General features: G+C 37.0%; 2 protein-coding genes across 6 annotated transcripts in view; one reads left to right on the forward strand and one right to left on the reverse strand.

Annotated features, from left to right (window-relative positions):
- The window catches only part of DSC1 (desmocollin 1), a 353895-nt gene that overhangs the window by 246182 nt on the left and 85233 nt on the right, over positions 1-22480 (reverse strand). The gene's annotated exons all lie outside the window — the stretch shown is intronic.
- The window catches only part of DSG4 (desmoglein 4), a 46644-nt gene that overhangs the window by 14973 nt on the left and 9191 nt on the right, over positions 1-22480 (forward strand). The window contains exons 3-12 of the mRNA XM_027068697.2: positions 1107-1238; positions 2902-3057; positions 3360-3504; positions 5692-5858; positions 6128-6262; positions 7293-7478; positions 13457-13728; positions 14938-15077; positions 16950-17168; positions 20677-20982. Of these exons, the coding sequence (XP_026924498.1) occupies positions 1107-1238; positions 2902-3057; positions 3360-3504; positions 5692-5858; positions 6128-6262; positions 7293-7478; positions 13457-13728; positions 14938-15077; positions 16950-17168; positions 20677-20982 (1858 nt within the window). The remainder of the gene's footprint in view (positions 1-1106; positions 1239-2901; positions 3058-3359; positions 3505-5691; positions 5859-6127; positions 6263-7292; positions 7479-13456; positions 13729-14937; positions 15078-16949; positions 17169-20676; positions 20983-22480) is intronic.

A 22480-nucleotide genomic window follows, 5' to 3' on the forward strand; every position in this document is an offset into this window, starting at 1 on the left:
TCAATAGAACAACAGAACATCCGGTGCCATTAAGAGTGGGACTCAGGAAATAAAGTCCTCGATCTCTGGGAGGGCTTTATTTTCTTACAGTAGTTAAACTTTCATCATGATCAATCTCAAATCATTGAAGAAAATAAAATTACTTTTTTAATCCTGTTGATGAAGAGATCTCTGGTACTTTTCAGGAAGTTGTATCAAAATGGGGGGAAAGTGTATGAGCTTTGGTTCTTGAAAGGATAAGCTCCATTCACAGGGAACGTTTCCTTCCCCAAAGTGGTAATTAAATGAAGCATTAGCTTAAACAAACATTACAATCATTTAGGCCTCAATAAGTATATTAGGAGTCACTTAAAAATGTATTTATATATATGTATATATGCATACATTTATGCATGTATACAAATATGTTTATGCATGTAGTAACATTTCTAAACTCTTCAATACTTTAAAATTCTTAGACTTCCTCCAACAATAGTAACATAAGACCACAAAGAGAAAAACATATAGCAAGCAGGGATAAATAAGGACAACATTGAGAAGACACGTAGTTATCCATGGGATTATTGCAAGTACCATCAATTCAGTTAAAATATTCTTCTAATCCTACAATAATATATTTGGGTGCTTAGTCAGAGTGATGTCCTTACCAAAAGAAAAAATCCCTTCCCTCTTTTAGGTGACCATACCCACCAGCACAATTTTCCTTTTGCATAGGATGAACTCAATGGAACACCAGCAATCTTTTCAACTCTGGAGATCAGAAAGCCTGGTCAGAGCCCAAAGAGGGGTGAGGAAAGATTGAAAAAAAAAAAAAAGAAAAAAACACAACATATTATCCAATATAAACACATTATGAGCACGACACATAGCTAATGAAATTTGTTTCACTAGAATCATATAGTTACAAGTGAGATGATTCCAAAAGAAGTAGGTAGGCAAGTGACCAGGCTACATCCACCAAGGGTTTTGAATTAGTGAACACTTTCTTTGTTCCTCAAATTCAATACCTTTGCTTCTTCTGGGTGCACCTTACAATGTTGAATACATGTCCTTACTAAGTAAAACTGTCCTAACACTGTATAAAATGTGAACTATTTTTGCATAAGGTGAAAGAATTAGACGTTGAAAATGGCACTACAAAATGGCAGACAGTCAGAAGACAAAAGCGGGAGTGGATCAAGTTTGCTGCTGCCTGTCGAGAAGGAGAGGACAACTCCAAGAGGAATCCGATTGCCAGAGTAAGTAAGGAAATGAACAGGAGTATGCGGTGCTGATAACACATGATTTGCAGGGCAGGAAAGCCCTCAGACATTTCGGGGATTTGCAGCCTTCACTACTCCACAGTGACTTAGGAAGAGGGGTGACAGGTAGTCATTTGCTCATGTTGCTGAGGCACTGTTTTGAATATTACCTTGTGGGAACTGATACAGAGCAGAGAGTCTTCGAGTGATCCTAGAAGAGAAACCTGGATCTCCAGCACAACTGGGCTTTATCTGTTCATTTGTGTCCTGCTTATCTGTCATAGGTACATGTTATAGAAAATGTATGCATGTAGTAATGATCTTCCGACTATCCCTCCCCCAGATCAAAGGTTTACAGTATTGATTAATTCTCTCCAAGAAAGGAAAGAAAGGAAGTGTCAAAAGTTCCCACTAGATTCCTATATCCAGAATTAGTAGAGTCTTAAAAAGTATTCCAAATAATGGTAATTAAAAAGGAAGGAGAGTGAAGGGAAGAAAGTGTACTAAATTGATCCAAGAAGGATGGGATCCACGTTAGCAGTTTCACTTGGTCTTGGGAAGGGGCATCTTGGCCTTGCCCCACTAGTGAAACAGCAGAGCAGTCAACCAGAATTCTCTCCTTACAGCTTTACATTTATATATTGTTTGCATGTTTATATGAAGTTTTACCTGTCTATAGTAAATATCAGCAGTGAGTGATATTACAGATACAACCTCCACTCAAGAAGACATTATTCTGTCAGAGGAGTATTCCGATTTTTGGAAATTTTTGGAAAGATTTAAATTGTTATTGTTTCCTTTCAACTCACAGTTATAGCTTTATGTTACTTCACTGTATGGTGTATTCTTTTCTTTTTATTTGCATTTGGGGATTTCCTGGATTTTCATCCAGATAAATAAGATCTCTGGAGTAGAGTGGAGCTACTCCAAGTTGTGTTTCCAGTTGTCTTTATTTAATTGTGGGTACTGGATAACAAATCTTAGTATTTTACCGAATGTTCTCATCTTTAGTATACAGGTGAGATTCCAAAATTTAAACTATCTTTGTTCAAATTTATGAGCAATAGATATAAAACTATTAAAACAAAACTTACATGGCAGAATATTTGCCATAAACTTTATTTGGCAGATGAGTGATATGGTAGGTTTCAATTCATAAAATTATTCCCAGTATCTCAAAACACTATATTTCTCTTGTGGTTTTCTTAAGTTTTCTATAATTTTGATTAAATCTTTAAAGTCTAGTCAGGGTACATATCAATATAACACGATCCTTCAATGAGTACTAAAGATGGTGATTTCTTCTGTCAAACTCTTTATATGCAAAGAAAATCAGAGAATTGAACAATGTACCATTAATAATAGCAAATCTCCCATCAAGCATGTATGTGCCTTATGCCAGGCATTGGGGTGTGGTGTATATATGTTACCTCATACAATCCCCACAACAAACTTAGGATGTAAGTGGTATTATCCCATTATAAGCTGGTGCTTGGCAAAGTTAAGTGAATTTTCCAAGGTCACACAGGCCTAAATCATGGTGCCTTGTTTGAATCCAAAGCCCATCTGGCTACAAAGCTATTCCCTTCTCATTCTATTACACGCCACGGTTCATTATCCGCTTTAAATAAGATCACAATCCTAACCATTTTCCTCATAGATCCGATCAGACTGTGAAGCGAACCAGAAGATTACATACCGCATCTCTGGGGTAGGAATTGATCGACCACCTTACGGAGTGTTCACCATTAATCCTCGGACTGGGGAAATTAACATCACTTCAGTGGTGGACAGAGAGATAACCCCACTTTTCTTGGTAAGTCACAGTAGTGTTTTAACTTATGCATATTATTTTTCTTCCCTATTTAAAACACACTAAAGCTGAAGCCAAACAAAGGGACCAAAGCAATGAAAAGAGTATGAAAACATAAGTTTATAGTTCAAGAGTGTTGCATAGATATGCCATCAAATGTCTTGATAATGTTTAAATTAATAAACTTTAATCTGTCTGAATTCACTAAGCAAATTGTTTCTTTGCATATTTCCTGAAATGGTTTTGATCATGTTATTTAATTTCCTTTGATAGAAAGAGACAGTTTTTCCCTCAACTCTCCACAGATCTATTGCCGGGCTCTGAATTCACGGGGTGAAGACTTAGAAAGACCTCTTGAGCTCAGAGTCAAAGTTATGGACATAAATGATAACCCTCCAGTTTTTACCCAAAATGTGTACACAGCCAGCATTGAAGAAAACAGTGATGCAAGTAAGTGGATGACACTACTTCTCCGCATTATTATCACGTCGATTTCTCTTGCTCTAAAGCTGTAGGAGACTGACACACAGTAATTTAAAGATCAGAAAAAGTCAAACTTGTATTTTGAATAAGCCCCACAAGTTCTAACTTAAAACTGACCTAGAAAAAAAATCATATCTAAAATGCTACATATCCTCTTGTTTGTTTGTGGAGGATCCTTGTACATGTCATTTAGCAGGAGCTTAGCGCCTTCCTTAAAGATTATTACTGGTTCATGATTAACTTAAACCAAATGAGTTAACTGAGAAAGAAACCATGGATGCTTTCCATGCATGGAAAAGGTCTCTGTGCTGATCTATCCCTCAAATTGTGGGCTGAAGCACATCAGAGAGTGACGGAGGGTGCATCTCCGACGGCAGCCATCAGGTCGGTCAGAAAGGGTAATCTCTGGTTCTTCACAGTCTACACGGCAAGCCACATTACATTCTCTCTCTCTCTCTTTTTTTTTTTCACGTTTTCCATCCTGTTTAATTCCATCTCCAGCTCCAATACTCTCTTCTCCTTCTTTCTATCCCTTCTCCTGAATGTCTTTCCTTTCTATGCTTTTCCTATGTTGGTACTTTCCTTTGGTCTCCCCTCCCTTGCCTTCTGACCCTTGCTTCCCCCAATCCTCTAATATTCCTTTTTCTTTCATATCTATGTCTGCACGTGTACCTCGAGATTAAATTTGAAAAGGGAAATATAAAAAAGGAATTCCAGAAAGAAAGACATATAGAAAGCAAACTAGAGGTACTAATGGACAGTCAAAGAAAGAAGGATGGAGAAGTTTGGAGGAAAAGAGGAAAGAGGCAAGAAGTACTGGAGGAGAGAAAGAAGAGGTAAAAAGGCAGGAGTCAAGAGGGGGTGTCTGGAGAACTTCTTCAGAGTCCCCAAAAGAATGATGTGGAAAATAAGAAACACAAAATGCTTTATAGCATAGGAGAAGAGGACATACAGAAGTAAAGTGAAGGTTTTGCCCCAGAGGGTCTCCAAAGCCCATCATTGTTTCATCACTAACATACTTCAGCGTAACTTGGTGAAGGGAGGAAAGGTGAAGCCCGCCTCCAAACCGACACCAAGTCCACGTCTACGTCCACGTCCACTTGGCGGCTGATTAGCAGTTTTATTAATGCTCCCTCAAGTGAGGAGAGTGAACCACAGGGCCAGGGCATATTTTCATAGACTATGAACTCCATGAAACCTGGCTTTTTTATTCAAGGGGTCCCTGGTTCTCTGTACTAGTTTTTCACTTTGAAAACTGGCTGGGAAGCAGAAAAACATCAGGGACCAGCCAGCTCTGGAAAATCTGTCCTAGGGGCTAATGTCCTTGGGGATTGCCTAGGATGCTGGTTCTTTGTTCCTATGAATAATCAACAACTTTTTCTATTCCTGTGGACAAATCTTCTTTTCAATAGTTATATGTTCTTGACTATTCAGTCAAGTGCTATCATCCTCCAAGGCAACCAATAATAATTCTCCATTTTCTGGATGAATGAAAATAAAGAATATAGGTGATCAATTAATAATCTTAACATTGAATTTAATTAAGCTATAATCTTTCTATTTTTTAAGTTTATTTATTTATTTTGAGAGACACAGAGTCAGTAGGGGAGGGGCAGAGAGAAAGGGAGAGAAAAAAAATCCTAAGGCTCCACATTGTCAGCACGGAGCCCAATCTGGGACTCAAACCCACAAACTGTGATATCATGACCTGAGCTGAAATCAAGAGTCAAATGCTTAACTGATTGAGACACCCAGGTATCCCAAGCTATAATCTTTCTTACTTAAGCATTTTAAATTAATGTCACAAGACCACTGTAAACACAAATTGACAAAATCAGTTTTTCAGATTTATGATAAAGGCTATGGAACTTCTTTTTCATACATTAACAATTACTCTAGTTTGCTCCTGATTTACCATTTAGTCACTTAAGGAGTATAAGTACTTTATATATTAAAGGATTTTATAGAGCAAACCGCCATTCCATTATTTTTACAATTAGTGGTGTAGTTTGAAATTATGGTAATACATTCTTGTGGAAAACTAAAACAGAAAATTCAGGGAAGGCCAACCACTCTTTCTTCCTATGCCTGATGATTTGCTGAACTGATCCCAGCAGAGTCCCAAACATTCTTCACCTCCATCTTCATTTCTAGACACACTGGTTGTAAAGTTAAGTGCCACAGATGCAGACGAAGACAATCATCTGAATTCTAAAATAGCCTATAAGATCATCTCTCAAGAGCCAGCAGGGGCACCAATGTTCATCCTGAACAGGTACACTGGAGAAGTCCGCACGATGTCCAGTTTCCTTGACAGAGAGGTAAAGCCTTCTATGAATGAATGATAAGAAATAAAGAACTCAATTTTCAAAAGGCAAAGATGAAATGATCCAAGTATGCCTTTCCTCCAGTGTAAAGGAGGGAAGGAAAAATAATCTAACCATGACTTTTGAATGAAAATTATAAGAAGAAAAAAATTATATTAAAATACTACATAAAATTATAAAAGGAAATTAGGGGAACAATTTCAGAATGTGTCGTGTTTCATTCAACACGTGGTCTAAGGCTTACAATTCTTTTTCATTTTAAGCAACACAGTATGTATAATCTTGTGGTAAGGGGCTCAGATCGAGACGGAGCTGCAGACGGACTGTCTTCTGAGTGCGACTGTAGAATCAAGGTTTTAGATGTCAATGATAACTTCCCCACTTTGGAGAAAACTTCCGTAAGTTGTTATTTTTATAATCCTTTTCCCCTAAGTGTCAGTAACTGATTTGCTTTCCTGCTACTTTGTGAGCCTGGTTCTGTTATGTGTGTGGATGGACTCAGCTTTGCTGTGTAAACCTTGGAACTTATTAAGTATAATAATAATATACCTCATACAGTCAATAATATTGTACTCACGTTGTATGGTGACAGATGGTAACTAGACTTATTATGGTGATCATGTCACATTACATATAGACATGGATTTACTATGTTGTATCCTAAACGAAAATGATACTGTATCTCAATCGTATTTCATTACAAAATAGTAATACACCTTAATAGTGCATGCTTGCCTTTGAGTCACTATTCTGTACAACCTGCATCTATGAAAGCAGCAGACCAACTCCTCCATACTCTCTACTTAAAGAAATGTGGGATTTTATTAACCTGATGCTGGGAATCATGTAACAATATTGATGTATCTTTATAGGCCTGATGTTTGCTGAATTAATTCTACAGGAGTCCCAAACATTTCCCACTTTCATCTGCATTTTAGGCACAAAGAAGCATAACATTGAAAATAGCAAAGCCAAATCTGGCTCGCCACCTATTTTGGTTAAAAAAAAAATGTTTTATCGGACCACAACTTGACTCATCCCTTTATATGCTATCTGCGGCTGCTTTGATCTTACAGCAGCGGAGGTGACTAGTTGTAGCTGAACTCTCTGGCCCACAAAGCCTAAGATAATGTCATCTGACCCCTCACAGGAAAAGGAGGGACTAACTTACAGAAAATTAAAAATAAGCAAGGAAAATAAAATAAAGTGCCAGTTTGACCTTGACTTCACACACAGCACAAGAAAATCAGTTTTATTATCTTATATTCCTAGTCTTATATTTCTAATTGAAATGTGTGGCCTTTAATAATGGTGCAAAAATTATTGACATAGTTTGTTGTTAGTATCTTAAGTGATAATTATGTATTAGTAAATATCTTTCCTCCTTTGAAACTTTATTGATTATAAAATTGATCCATGTCTTTTCAGTACTCAGCAAGTATTGAAGAGAATTGTCTAAATTCGGAGCTGATACGATTACAAGCAATTGATCTTGATGAAGAAGGCACCGATAATTGGCTGGCAAAATATTTAATCCTCTCCGGAAATGATGGGAATTGGTTCGATATTCAAACAGACCCACGAACCAATGAGGGCATTTTGAAAGTCGTCAAGGTACAGTTTGGGACCTGTAGTATTTTCTTCTTTTTTTAAAGTTTATTTAGTTACTTTGAGGTGGGGTGGAGCAGAGAGACACAGGAGAGAGAGAATCCCAAGCAGGCTTCATGCTGCCAGCATGAACTCCACAAGGGGTCTGATCCCACCAATCGTGAGATCAAGAGTCAGATGTTAACTAACTGAGCCACCCAGGCACCCCTGCAATGTTTTCTTCTAAAGAAGTTTTAATTTCCTCTTCCAGAAAGAATCTTGCTACCAAAAAAAACACTCTATAACCTTGAATACTACTTGCGTGACTAGTGCCCTAAGTTAGCTCACTATGTCGGTCTGAGCCTTCCAGCTCAGCAACACGCTCTTTGTTACCAAGAGAAGTAAGAATTAAGGAGGCTGTTTTGTTCTCACAGTGCCCAATATCTAGTTAAGAAAACAAGGCATGTACTCCTGAATTAGATAATAAGATGAGTTAAAAACAAAGAAGTGCTTGTACAGATGTTATAATGTTAAACATAATTAATGGCCGAAAGGGTGAAACATGAAATAATTTCTAAGAGGTGAGGTCTTTCTGAGTTGGGTTTGTCTGAAAAGGTTTCAGGCAGAGAAGACGGTGTAAGCAAGACCTTACAACTGAGATTGCTAATGTTGAGAGCTGAAATGAGCAAACAAGTTGAGGGGAGGAAAAGGAAAGCATGCTCAGGACACCACGAGCAATTTGGGGGGCTGTATCAGATGTTCATGGAGGGAAACAATGAGATGCAAGAGCGAAGATGATGATTAGAGTTGGGTCTGCTGAGAACCTTGAATACTGGAATGTAGGGCTTGACTTTTTCCTACCGATTAATTTTTCTTAAACTACTTTATGATTTATGGAGCAATAAATCTAATCTGTCTTATGGACAGCAATAAAATCTAAAACTACAAATAAGAAACAACTAAAACTACAAACCAATAAGATTTAAATTAACATTGATGTGATCGGGGAACTTAATTTTTTCCTTCAGCAAAATCAGTACAAACAACATAAACAGAACTCATAGTTATGAAAGTATATACTGATAGACACATGCACACATTTAATTTGGTACATAGTGACCTGTAATTATTTCATTCCGTTACTACTTTTCCTTATGCCATTTGCCGTATATCAGGAAGCCTGATATAGCCTCCCTCTAATGCAAACATACCATTTCTCTATACAGTCCTTCTGTTCTCTTTGCAATTTTCTAGAGCAACTGAAGTATTACTACTTTACCACAAAACACTAGCACTGAAATCATGCAGTGTATTAATTTATGAGGTTGTAATCAAAATTATGGAAAATGTCTATGTATACTTTCTAAGATTGTCATTCAAATGAACCCACAAAATTTCAAAATTTCTTAAGAGAACACAAGGACTCGAAGAATATACCAGAGCTTTCCTGTTTGAGAAACATTGCTTGAGGCCATAGGTCAGCAGACTATAGCCCATGGGCTATAGTCGCTTTTTGCACATAAAATGTTATTAAAAAAACAACCACACTCATTCATTCATTCACTATTTTCTATGGCTGTTTCCACACTCGAATGGCTGAGTTGAATGTTTAAGACAAAAACTGTATATGACCTCCAAAGCCTAAACTATTTACTCTCAGCTCTTAACCAAAAAAACTTTACTAATCCCTAATTATAGGCCAAGAAAAGTTTGGGGATTTTTTTTTCAATAGCAGTCACACTATGAGCTCAACTCTGGAAAGAATAAAATTAAGAAAATAATTATTATATTAATTGAGTCCTAAGGTAATAAGAACCTGATTTAAGACAATAGCAGTAAAAATGGAAATGAGGGAACAAGAAAAACAGCCATTGCCAAATTAACATAGATAAGGAAAAGAGAGACAAAAGGTTACTTACCATCTTAACAAATTCTGAATATTTAGTCAAGTTTGTTTTCAGGGATAGAATTTGTTCAACCTTGCATCTCAGTTAAAAATCAAGATCTAGACATGTCAGATAATTCTTACCCATCTTCTTACCATCTTAATCATTGACTTAGCTTCTTAGCTTATAGCATGTCACTGTTCTTTGCTTTTGGTCTGTCTCTGAAACTGCTAAAAGACATTGTAAGAGCTTTGCATATAAACAACTTGATCTAAATACCTTTCCATTCCTAGCATCCGGCCCAGTGTTCAGAAGATAGTAGAAACTCACAGAACATTGAGGATGGTGAGGCTCTCACCCAAATGCGAGTCACCAAGCTTGACTGTATAATTCATAATTTCTAAAAAATTATAAAACTGAAAAAGAAGACATGTTCAGAATGCGGGCAATGCACTATTACTTACGTAATGTGTCTTCTGTGAGAGCTAAAGGGTTTTGGGTTTCTTAAATATACTCAGTTCATCACACACACACACACACACACACACACACACACACACAACTATGGGAAATTCAAGTTCATGAAAAATTGGTCAAGACAGTATTAGATGTTATGCAGTGTCTATCTTTCTTTCCTGGATGATAACTTCTCAAGTCCATTAAAGAAAGCAGAAGGGCACCTGGGTGACTCAGTCGGTTCAGCATCTGACTTCAGCTTAGGTCATGATCTCACAGTTTGTGAGTTTGAGCCCAGCGTCGGGCTCCATGCTAACAGCTCAGAACCTGGAGCCTGCTTCAGATTCTGTGTCTGCCTCTATCTCTGCCCCTCCCCACTGCTCCCACTCTGTCTCTCTCTCTCAAAAATAAATTAACATTAAAAAATAATTTTAAAAAAAGAAAGCAGGAAAAGTATGTTTAAAAACATCAAAATAATATGGAAAGGCTAATTAAAATGATATTTAAAGCCTCAGTATGTATTTCAGGACTTAGCCACAACTATGTATTTAGAGAACATATGTGTCGAGTTCCAGAATTTGGCATTTGGAACAAGGTCACTAATGTCCTGTACCCTCTCCATTTTCACTCAAGCTGCTATTTAACCTCATGGAAACTGGCCTCTTAGTCATGGGCTTTTGACTGAGCTTTCTATAACCCTTTTCTTAGTCTAAGGATTGAGAACTGCTATGTGCTAGAGATATGAAGGTGACTAAGACATGGTCCTTGTTCTCAAGGAACTTGTAGTTTAACAAGAGAAAATCTTTAAGAAGGTAAAAAAAATTTGTCAATAACTTCTTTTCACTATTTATCAATACATGTATACAGAAAAAGTAACAAATAATATGTGTGTGTATACACATTCACTTCAACACTGAGAAGACAAGCAAAATATTACAAGTGGAATTCTAACAAAGACATATTGCTTCTCTATTTTTATAATAATTTTAATTAATGTTTATTAAGCAGTCACTAAACACCAGCTAGTCAGTCATACTGTGTATACAGAGGTTTTAAAACCGTCACAACTCTGGGAGAAAAATATTTTGATTCTTTTTTTATAGAAAGTGAAACAAAATCAAAAGAGGAAAACTAACTTGCCTTAAGTTCAGCCAGGTGGCAAATGACAAAGACAAGATCCAACCAGAGCTCTCTGATTCCAAAGTCATACTTAACTGCCCCCTCCATGCCTCCCCGTGTAATCCGGGGCCAGTCAAACAAGTTTGAAGCAAGAACTAGTACCTTCAGACATCTCCCTCTGTTCACCTCTGTGCCCCTTCCCAACTGCATGTGCCCTGCTCATGTCGCCCAGACACACTTCCACCAGAAAATGTCAATTCCTAGAAAGGAGAACATACACACCCTGGCAGATATTTAACAATTCCCTCATGGGGAATTGCCATGGAAAAACTGCCTGTTTTGTATACACACTGCTGATCTACCTTTTTCCATACTTAATTCTAAAATGAACCGGCATCCCCTCTGGGAAATAGCAGGGTCATGTTGACCTAAACCAAAACCAAAACCAAACATACAAAATTGCATGGGAGACTCTAACAGCTTAACTTCTCTGGGGCGCCTGGGTGGCTCAGTCGGTTGAGCGTCCAACTTCGGCTCAGGTCATGACCTCATGGTCTGTGGGTTCGAGCCGCATCGGACTCTGTGCTGACAGCTCAGAGCCTGGAGCCTGCTTCGGATTCTGTGTCTCCCTCTCTCTGCCCCTCCCCAACTCATGCTCTGTCTCTCTCTCTGTCAAAAATAAATAAGCATTTAAAAATTTTAAATTTTAAAAATTAAAAAAATTTTTTAAATAGCAAAAAAACCTGCCAGAAGCCAAATCTATTTCTGGTTGGGTTATCTTCATTCTGAGCCCTTCCTGAGCCCCCTGTAGACTCTCTAAGACTAGCTTCACCCTTTTAACACATATCAGCATATCCTTTATGAGTATTCTTCAGTCAGGTCTTCAACCACAGAAACTTGATTCGTTCCAGCCTCTCTCTTCTAACTCCAAGCAGAGACTCGTAGTTGTTTTTATTGCTTTTTGCACAACCCTGACCTCTGCACAATCGCAAAACTCTTGATAAAAGATCCCATTTGCAAAGAATATTAGAGAGGCTTTCTGTCTTTCCTCTGCTTTTTATCTTCCTTACTGGAGGGAAGATTAGCCCCCCAACCAATTTCCTCACACCATATTCCGTGAACATCTGTAATTGACACAACATTATACACATATTAATATTCTCCCCCACCCTCTATTCAAAAGGGAGAGAACTATTCTAACAAAGAGCGCATACGTGTGTATGCACCAAAAACTCCAAGAGATTTCTCTACCTGAAAAAAAAGAATCTCAGATTTTTCATTTGTTTAAAGACAGTGTGGAATTCTAGAAAATAAAAACTGAGTTGTAGAAGACAGGTCTCTTCTGGTTGAAAATCTATTTTTGAGAACACCATTCATAGTCAGCTCTGTGCTAGGCATTGTGTGGACCAGGGAGGGGACAGATGTACAGAAGACTCAAAATCCCAAAACTGAAAGATTTGAGCTGAAATGTAAGTAAATCATAGTGAGCCAGTCCCAAATAAGGACCTAACTGAATTCCTGTGACTATTTCCATCTTATTAGCTCTTATGAAGAAATTAACTAAAATTTACTGAGAAAATATTTATGATGTCATAGAATTTCCTTGAGAAGCAGAGATTTACCTCAGGGTCTTATTGATGGCATTGTTATGTCAACTACTGTTGTTGGCAAATGTGATATAAGGGATGCTCCGTTATCTTCCGGAACACTTCTAAACAGTCTTTGTCCAGGACTCCCTTTTTCACAACTGCTTTTTCACTTGTTGTATAAGAGGGAACTCTTCCAACTGAAAATCCATTTTTTTAGTACACAATTCACAGTCGGCTTTATGCTGAATTGTTGGTGGTGACTTTTCATGTCACCACATCAATCATTCGGGATCAAAAGATTCCATTCACCTTTTATTCAAACAACCCATTTTAAAGGTGACTTTTCTCTGGGAAAGCTATTTGCTTATTTGAATGTGCCCTGTGAAGAAATCTTCTTGTCCACCAGACCCAGCACAATTAAATTATAGTTTAGGGCTGCATATAATAATCATGAATTCTTCTTTAGAAGTTGTTTGCCTCATTTTTTTTTAAATTACATGTTCAACTATACTAATAAAGCTCCCTTATTCTGCTGATTTCAAGAGCTTCTTAGATGTGAATTCTACAAAGAAAACCTGGGTCCTATTTATTCATTCACCAGTTGTGAACATTTTTTTATTTCATTCTAAGTTTATTTTTCATTTTTCTCATTTGGAAAGAAATCATTTTTGACTTCAGGGTTTTTATATAAGAAGTCTGAGTCCAACCTAAGTCACAGGCCCAAATGACCTGTGTAGGTATAAATGACCTATATACCTGCTTATGCCAATAGATAAAGGGAATAACATGTCTGAAGTGTCTAATGCAGTAATTAATAAAGTTTTATCAATTCAAAATCTGAATAACATAACTCCTGGAATTCACTCTAGCATGTTGCTTTCTTATCATGGCTACTTATTCTACCAAAAGAGAGCTCTTTTGTCTTTTCAGAGTTTTTTACTTTCTATCATTTCAGATGCTGGATTATGAACAAATGCCTAATATTCATCTTAGTATTGGAGTTAAAAACCAAGCTGAATTTCACCACTCAGTTGCTTCTCAATTCCGAATGCACTCAACCCCTGTGAGAATTCAGGTTGTTAATGTGAGAGAAGGACCCACATTTCATCCAAATTCCATGACCTTCAGTATTCGAGAAGGAATAAAAGGAAATTCCTTATTGAATTATGTGCTTGGCACATATACAGCTATAGATATGGACACAGGGAATCCTGCAACAAATGTCAGGTACCACAAATACTGTGCTCATATCAAAGTGATAAAATGTGGTTTTGTCCAGTGTTAGTTCATATAGAATGTACTAGTGTATGTGGGTTGAAATACGTCTTGAGTTTTGCAATATGGACTCCAAAAGGTTAGAATGGTAATTGTGTACAGGGAGCAACTATAAGGTCAAAGAACTACTAGGAGATTCTGACTCCCTGAGTCTCTCTGATCTTTTTGTGGCCAGTTGTTACCACCCTGGCCCCAGGCTGAGTAAGCCATATTGTAAACTATAAGACCTCATAAAAGATGAGTCACTGCTTGTTTCCTTAAAACCTGTTATCTAATGACTCTGGGACTAATTTCAACCACCAGCTTAAGAGGAAGAAAAAAGATAATAGAAACTAAAACACAGGTGTTTCAGAAATTTGATGAGTATAAACTCAGAACTGGAGAAGTAGAAAGGTAGGCATTAGAGGCACTAGGTACACAGATTATACATGAATTAGATCTATACAAGATATTCTGGAAAATGACTAGTGAAATATGTAAGTGTATTCTCCTTCCTTGTCTCTCTTCTTTCCTCCTCCTAATATTTTTGGAGTCAACAGTCTATTGATTTGTAAATTACTTTGATATTAACAATTTGATTACTTAATAGGTTAACAAATAGATAGACAACAAAAATTATGAAGTCTATCAGTATGGGATAGAGAAAAAGGATGTGTCAAATAAGTGCCTTGGACACTTGAAATTGTACCTGGTACAGAGGCCAGATCTTCTTTCAGTAAGGTCAAGCATTTTGAATACATTATATTATTATATTATTTATATAATACTAAAACCCATAACAGGCCAACAGCAAGGTACCCTAAAACTAATACACCTTAAAATCTAGGAAAAACGAAGGGCACCACATGTAAAAATGAATAAAGTATATTCCCTCAGTAGATATTGCTACAATAAACAAACCTGAAAGAGACTCATACATTTTACTAACAATTATATTAAGAGCTAGAAGAGTAAGAAGTATGAAATTTTAAAACTCTGTTGTGAACCTGTGTATTAATATGTTCAACACTAAAATTTTATCGATATATATACATTTTATAAACCAAGGCAATTATCACTGTAAAACATACAAACACTATATTTAAGTTTAATGCATTGCATGTGACTTAAAATCATTAACTTTCACATAAGCAAATGATGAACTTATTTATTTAAAAACAGGTATATCATAGGACATGATGCAGGCAGCTGGTTAAAAGTAGATTCAAGGACTGGTGAGCTACAGTTGTCTAGGGAATTTGATAAGAAGTCAAAATATATTACCAATGGGATATACACAGCAGAGATCCTGGCTGTAGATGGTAAGAAAATTTGTTTTCAATATTTCAATAAAATTATTGTTATTCCATTAAATATAAATGTAATTCTAATATTTATAGTAGATTGACTCAAATAACATATTTAGTGTGTCTGCAAGACTTACAGAGAGTTCTAAATACCTTAGATCAAGAACTGAATTCAGTCCACCCATACCATTATTTACATTTAAGCATAATTTATTTTACCTACTTCCAAAAAAGAACAGTATGTGGCTTACAGCAGAAAGCATAAAAGTTTAAGTCTATAAATAAAATTCAATTTCTGCTTCTGGCCTCATTTCTTGAGACGCTTCATTCAACTTTCAGAGTATGTTAGGAATGTTTACGTAAAGGAAGCACTACAAGGTGTATGCAAAGTTCATTTGGGAATGACCTAGGAGAAAGTCAGTGTCCCAGAGTATAGTTATTTTAGAACCACTAAAACTGAGCTACAATGAGAGGCCTGTGTAAGTGCTGCTTGAGTAGACATGTCCAAAGTAAGATGTTAAAGCACAAGGTTATTCCAAATAGAAGAGCCAAATTAAAAGTCATAAGAGCAGATGCACTGAACTAACTTGTAACTGAGCTGCTTCTCACGGGAAAAGCTATTAAGCATTCCTTTTTAGTGATAGCAACAGGAGTTTATTTATTTACCAACAGTTAATCATGCTCTGAACAGTGCCTAGGAAACCAGCTACTACAGAACAAAACAGAAAAAGGTCAGTAACTAGAAAAGAAGAAAGAAAATAGGTGTTCTAGATATACACCTAATAGAAGATAGATACTGTAGGTTTGCATTGTTTACGTCTGAGCTCTACAGTAGCCAAAGAAAAAGATAAATGGGCAGTAAAAGATTTTAAAAGAAACCGTGATAATCCCCAAGTCATTATAGTCCATACATTCTGGTCTTCATTCTGTGTCACTTCTAACACCTGCGTCAGTTATAGAAATATTATAGTCTTATTTGTTATCAGCATACTAGAAAGCCACTTCCTTAAAAGGACTCTAACCATGTTGATCACAGCCTATCTTTGCATGTTGGTCATATGTGAATATCTTCAATAACTAGAATAAAAATTAGTCATCAAGTGATAAAGAGGGAGAAAAAAACTGTCAAAATGTATCAACAGAAAACTAAAACAAGGGCTATTGTTTACTTGCCTAAGCAGAGTATCTGCATAGGCACAAGCCATCCAGATGGAAAAGTGAACTAAAAGTCCAGATTCAAATTTCTTGCTCTTCTGCCCTTCTAATTAACTATATTGACCAAAAATTTGTTTTGAATGGGTGAGGGAAAAAAACCTCATAGATTTATATTTGTTTTCAGAAGTGCCATTTCAGGGAGAAATAGCATCTAATGGATGGAATTAAAATAAATAGTAAAACAGAAAGAAAAAGCATACAGACAATTCTTTAATTTCAATTGTGGTTATTTTCCTACAAATACAGAAATCAATCAGCATCCTGAATGGAAGGCTCTAGACTGGACTGGGAGTCTTGTTTATGGGGACAGCATGAGACTAGAAACTGTAAGCCTGTTTTGAAGGACATTTAATTTTGCATCTTGGGATGTGTAGGAGTTGGCTGAATGAAATGGAGGTGAAAAACATTTTGGGAAGAATGAATAGAATGCACAAGAGTCCTGGGTTAGGAAGAAATTTGTTTCAAGAATTAAAAAGAAACCAGTGTGGCTGGAAGGTAGTGAGCAAAGACAAGAGTGGCTTCAGGTCATTGAAGTAAGCAGGAACCCATCATGCACCACTTCAGGAGTCATTCATGCTATTCCTCTATGTTGTGGCATCATCATAGAATATAAGAAAGGATTTTCTCCCTGACACCATTTACCCCAATACTCATGATGCTTTGCTATTTCAGATGGCTCTGGGAAAACAGCAACAGGAACCATATGTATCGAAGTTCCTGATGTTCATGATTACTGTCCAGTCATTTTTGCTGAAAGTAAATACATCTGCATTGCCTCTCCATCGATCCTTATCTCTGTTTATGATCATTCTTACGGGGCTCCCTTTACCTTCTGTGTGGCTGATCAGCCACCAGGGACAGCTGACTTATGGGATATCAGATCAATAAATGGTAAGTGGAATCCAAACTTGCTCAAACTTTAAGACCAAAAGCAAAAACAATTACCAAATAATTAGGCAAGTTATGTAATACTTTCTATCTCTGTTTCTAAGATTCTTGCCATATTCATATTAAATGAGAAAATCTTTCATATTCACACTTAGGATATTTGGAAAAATTTTAAACTGAAATAAAAGTAAACATGTTTTATCAATACTGCAATTACAAATATTAGTATGTAAATATCAGTTTATTTGCCATTTCATATGGTGTGCTAAACCAATATTTGAACAGTTTGAAATCGAGTCCTTCACTAACTCACCATATGTCGTAATTCCCTACTCTAAATTATTTCAGGCAAATCACTTAAAAGTTTCTGCAACTCAAGTATCCCATAGATACGATTACATATTTTCTAATATCATAAGATCAATGCACATAAGTTCAATGAAATTTTTTTTAGAAATAATGATGAGCTCAGACTCTGTAAAGGTAAAAATTTAAATCCGAATTGCTCAATATGAGAAGAATGGTTAAGCAAACAGTAGTACATATATATTATTAAGGTGTAGTACACACGGAATTAAAATTAGAATTATGGGAGAATTGGGACGCCTGGGTGGCTCAGTTGGTTAAGTGTCTGACTTCAGCTCAGGTCATGATCTCACGGTTTTTGAGCTCAAGCTCCGGATTGGGCTCCGTGCTGACAGCTCAGAGCCTGGAGCCTGCTTCAGATTCTGGTGTGCGTGTCTCTCTCTCTGCCCCTTCCCCACTCATCCTCTGTCTCTCTCTGTCTCAAAAATAAGCATTAAAAACAATTTTTTTTAAAAAGACAAAACTTAAAAAAATAAAAAATTTGCAAATTAAAAAAAAATTATGTGAGAATTTAGATACAAGGAAATACATAAACCAAAGTACTTAAAGAGTAAAGATACCCAAGGAATATGTATGTTTGTGCTAACTATTGCTATGTAAAAATAAATGCCTGAAATTGATTTTTAAAATGAAAGTAAATTTCAGAGAAGATAACGTTTTACATACCTTAGGTTCTATTTCCCTGAGATGTTAAATATACATAGAAATGAAATGCCATTAAGAGGACCTCATTTGGGCTACAATAGCTCCCTAATCTCATATTCATTTGAGGCAACAGTTAAAGATTTTTAGAGGGGTCAGTCCTCAGAGAGTCCCATCTCCCGAGGCCACTAAGCTTTTCCATTCGTAGAATGGAGAAACCCTAAGATGATGCCAGAAAACAGACCACCATTAAGCACTTAGTCAAAAGAGGAAATTAGGCAACTTGTTTTCATAAAAAAACCTTTTGGCTCTTTTCCACAAAATCATTTCAATATTTTAAAAAGTTAAGCACATTAAAGTAACCCCATTAAAAATCAAGACAACTTTTGGCGAGGATGTGGAGAAAGAGGATCCCTTTTGCATTGTTGGTGGGAATGCAAGCTGGTGCAGCCACTCTGGAAAATGGTACGGAGGTTCCTCAAAAAAACTAAAAATAGAACTACCCTATGACCCAGCAACTGCACTACTAGGCATTTATCCCAGGGATACAGGTATGCTGTTTCGAAGGGACACATGCACCCCCGTGTTTATGGCAGCACTATCAACAATAGCCAAAGTTGGGGCGCCTGGGTGGCGCAGTCGGTTAAGCGTCCGACTTCAGCCAGGTCACGATCTCGCGGTCCGGGAGTTCGAGCCCCGCGTCGGGCTCTGGGCTGATGGCTCACAGCCTGGAGCCTATTTCCGATTCTGTGTCTCCCTCTCTCTCTGCCCCTCCCCCGTTCATGCTCTGTCTCTCTCTGTCCCAAAAATAAATAAACGTTGAAAAAAAAAATTTAACAATAGCCAAAGTAGGGCAAGAGCCCAAATGTCCATCGATGGATGAATGGATAAAGAAGATGTGGTATATATATATATATATATATATATATATATATATATATATATATACATACATACATACAATGGAGTATTACTGGGCAATCAAAAAGAATGAAATCTTGCCATTTGCAACTACGTGGATGGAACTGGAGGGTATTATGCTAAGTGAAATAGTCAGAGAAAGACAGAAATCATATGACTTCATTCATATGAGGACTTTAAGAGACAAAACAGATGAGCATAAGGGAAGGGAAACAAAAATAATATAAAAATAGGGAGGAGGACAAAACAGAAGAGACTCATAAATATGGAGAACAAACTGAGGGTTGCTGGAACATGGCGGGAGGGGGGATGGGCTAAATGGGTAAGGGGAACTAAGGAATCTACTCCTAAAGTCATTGCTTCACTATATGCTAACTAATTTGGATGTAAATTTTAAAAAATAAAAAATAAAGTTTAAAAAAAAAAGAAACAAAAATCAAGACAACTTTGAATTCACCCTTCCTATGAAGTCCAATATCCCATTGGTAAATAACAAGTACTAACCACTTTTTCCTCATTAAGATCCTAGATATTATGAGTAAAAATTTAAGAAAAAAAAAGGTTCTATGTGGAGGTTTGTAAAGGTATTCAAATTATATAATAGATTTGCCAGTAAAAAAATATAATCACATTGGAGAGAATATTCCTAGAGTCCTGTTTCAATGTTGGTGTTAAAGAAAGGAATAAACTTTCACTTAATGTGCTATGGCATCACCTCATTCAACTCTTTGTGCATAGGCTATATTTTGGTAGACATAGCTGGCTTATCATATAGCTAAATGAAATTAATACATAATAATACCTATAATTATTGCATGTTATGGATTAATCAATTAATATTCATGATTTAGGTGTACACTTAATCATCTCTAAGCCCTCCTTGGGTTGATAAATAAATTTCAACCTATGTTTTAAACAATAGTTTCTATACAAATTGATAGGCAATGGTAACAAAGAATTAGGAAAATAGTTATTGGAATAATTTAAATTTAAATGATAGGACAGCGATTTTGAATAAGAGATAAACAATAGTCTTCAGGAGGGTATTTGCAAACTGTAATCCTAAATAGAAAACTTCCAATATTTCCTTTCAACTCAATATTCTTCATTCACTGGACAAATATTTATTGAGTACACATAATATGACAAATATTGTTGTTTTGGAAATAAGCAACAGGATCCCAGCCTGCTTCATAGAAATAACAATTCAGGGATGCCTGGATGGCTCAGTCAGTTAAGTGTCCAACTCTTGACTTTGGCTCGGGTCATGATCTCACGGTCGTAGCGTTGAGCCCCCGTGCCTGGTTCTCTGCTGACAGTGTGGAGCCTGCTTGGAATTCTCTCTATCCCTCCCTCTCTGCTTTTCCCTCTCTCTCTCTCAAAATAAACTTAAAAAAAAAAAAGAAATAATTAAGCAGCAAAAAGTATTGAACAATTCATTATAAATGTTTAAAAATTAAGTATAGGATGCCATATGACTAAGAGAGTATGAAAAACTCAGGCCCTGGGTTAGTCTTGCGTATTAGGAAGCATTATTCCAAGGAATTCCAATTTATTTTCTTTTTCCTCTCTTTCTTTTCAGCTACTTCTGCAATCCTGACGGCTGAGCAGCTTTTATACGCCACAGTTTACCAAATCCCAATCATCGTGAAGGACAGCTTTAACAGAGCATGTGAATTGCCACAGATTGTGGAGTTAGAGGCCTGTGATTGTGACTACAACCACATATGTTTGTACTCTAGTACCACAGGCATCAACACAGGGGATGGCAGCTCGGTTACCAGTGATATAGATGGGACCATCACTGAAGACCAAATTGAGGGTTCAAATGTTGGTCTTGGACCAACAGGGATTGGCATGATTGCCCTGGGACTCTTACTACTGCTTTGTAAGTACTGGATTGAATCTCCCTTTTCAGCACTTCTTCAAAATAAGAATGTAACCAGGCTCACTGGGATGCCTAGGTTCATTTGGCCATTTCTTTTTGGTATCTATAGCAATTCTTGTGGGAATTTGGAAGTAAACAATGGGGCTAATAAGGGCATGTGCTTGTTCAATAGTTACAGTTAGAGTCAGTGAGGGTCATAAAGATGAAAAACACAAGCAAATTCCTAAGTATAATATAGCAAAACATGGAGTAAATCCTAAAATGAAAAATTCAGCCAAGTGCATTAAGAGAGGTAGAAGCAATCAAGTCCAAGTGGGAAGGTTGGGAGTCTTTATGGAGAAGGTGGCTTCAAGCCAGGCCCTAAAAGCTAAAGGTTTTCTTAGAAGGAGGATGGTATCTGGGGAAATCTGAAAGGAATAACCCAATCATAAACAGGGAGAGGGATGGTAGGGCATAGAACACTCAGGAAGTTGACAGGCTAAAAGGTAGGCTGGGAGCCGTCTGCCGGAATGTTCATGATAAGCCAAACATTCTGGGCTTCAGTCCACAGGCAATGAGAAATCAGTGAGGCTGTGTGAGATCAGGTGACCTGTTCATTCTCGTATAACAGGAAGCAGGGAGAAGAGCCTAGAAGAGAGAATTAGCCTCTGGATTCTTGATAAGAGTATCTGCAAGTAGGACCATGGTCACAGGGATGTTTAAGTCCCTATGCAAACATTTCAAAAAGTGTCCTCCTCTCCCTACCATGTTTTAAAACATGTAGACCCTCAGAGGAGTAACACATTTTAGTTCCCCACCTCAATACTTTAGATTTTGTGGAAATCAAAAATTGGATTCTAAAGTCCACTTTGACTAAATCCTTCAAACTAAAACATTAACATGTTTCAATACGTAAGTACAAACTAAAACATTATCATTCTGAGGAATGAAAAAATAACAAATGACTTTTGGGCAAACTTTATTTCTTAAAATAATATGAATTTGTAAGATAATACCAAGATCATGAGTGATTATCATAATGATATTGGAGATATTTTTCCAGAACGTGACGAGAGCAGATGAGTCGAGGTATCAGTTTGCCTTTAAGCCAGCAGGTCTCAGGGTGCCTGGGTGGCTTAGTCAATTAAGTATCTGACTTCTGCTCAGAGCATGATGTCGCAGTTTGTGAGTTCGAGCCCCACATCGGACTCTGTGCTGACAGCTCAGAGCCTGGAGCCTGCTTCAGATTCTATGTCTCCTTCTCTCTGCCCCTCCCTGCTCATGCTCTCTCGCTCTTGCTCTCTCTCTCTCTCTCAAAAATAAATAAACATTAAAAAAAATTAAGCTAGAGGTTCTCAATCCTAGCTGCACATTAGAATCATTGGAGGTCTTTTAATTAATCATGTTCAAGCAGGAATACTCAAAATGAGACCCAAGTTGTGGCATGTTTAAGCCCTCTAATGAAGCTAATGTGTAGTTCAGGGATAAACACCCAGAATTAGCCACATTCCCAGTGGAC

This window comes from Acinonyx jubatus, chromosome D3, assembly GCF_027475565.1.
Source record: "Acinonyx jubatus isolate Ajub_Pintada_27869175 chromosome D3, VMU_Ajub_asm_v1.0, whole genome shotgun sequence".
Lineage (NCBI taxonomy): Eukaryota > Metazoa > Chordata > Mammalia > Carnivora > Felidae > Acinonyx > Acinonyx jubatus.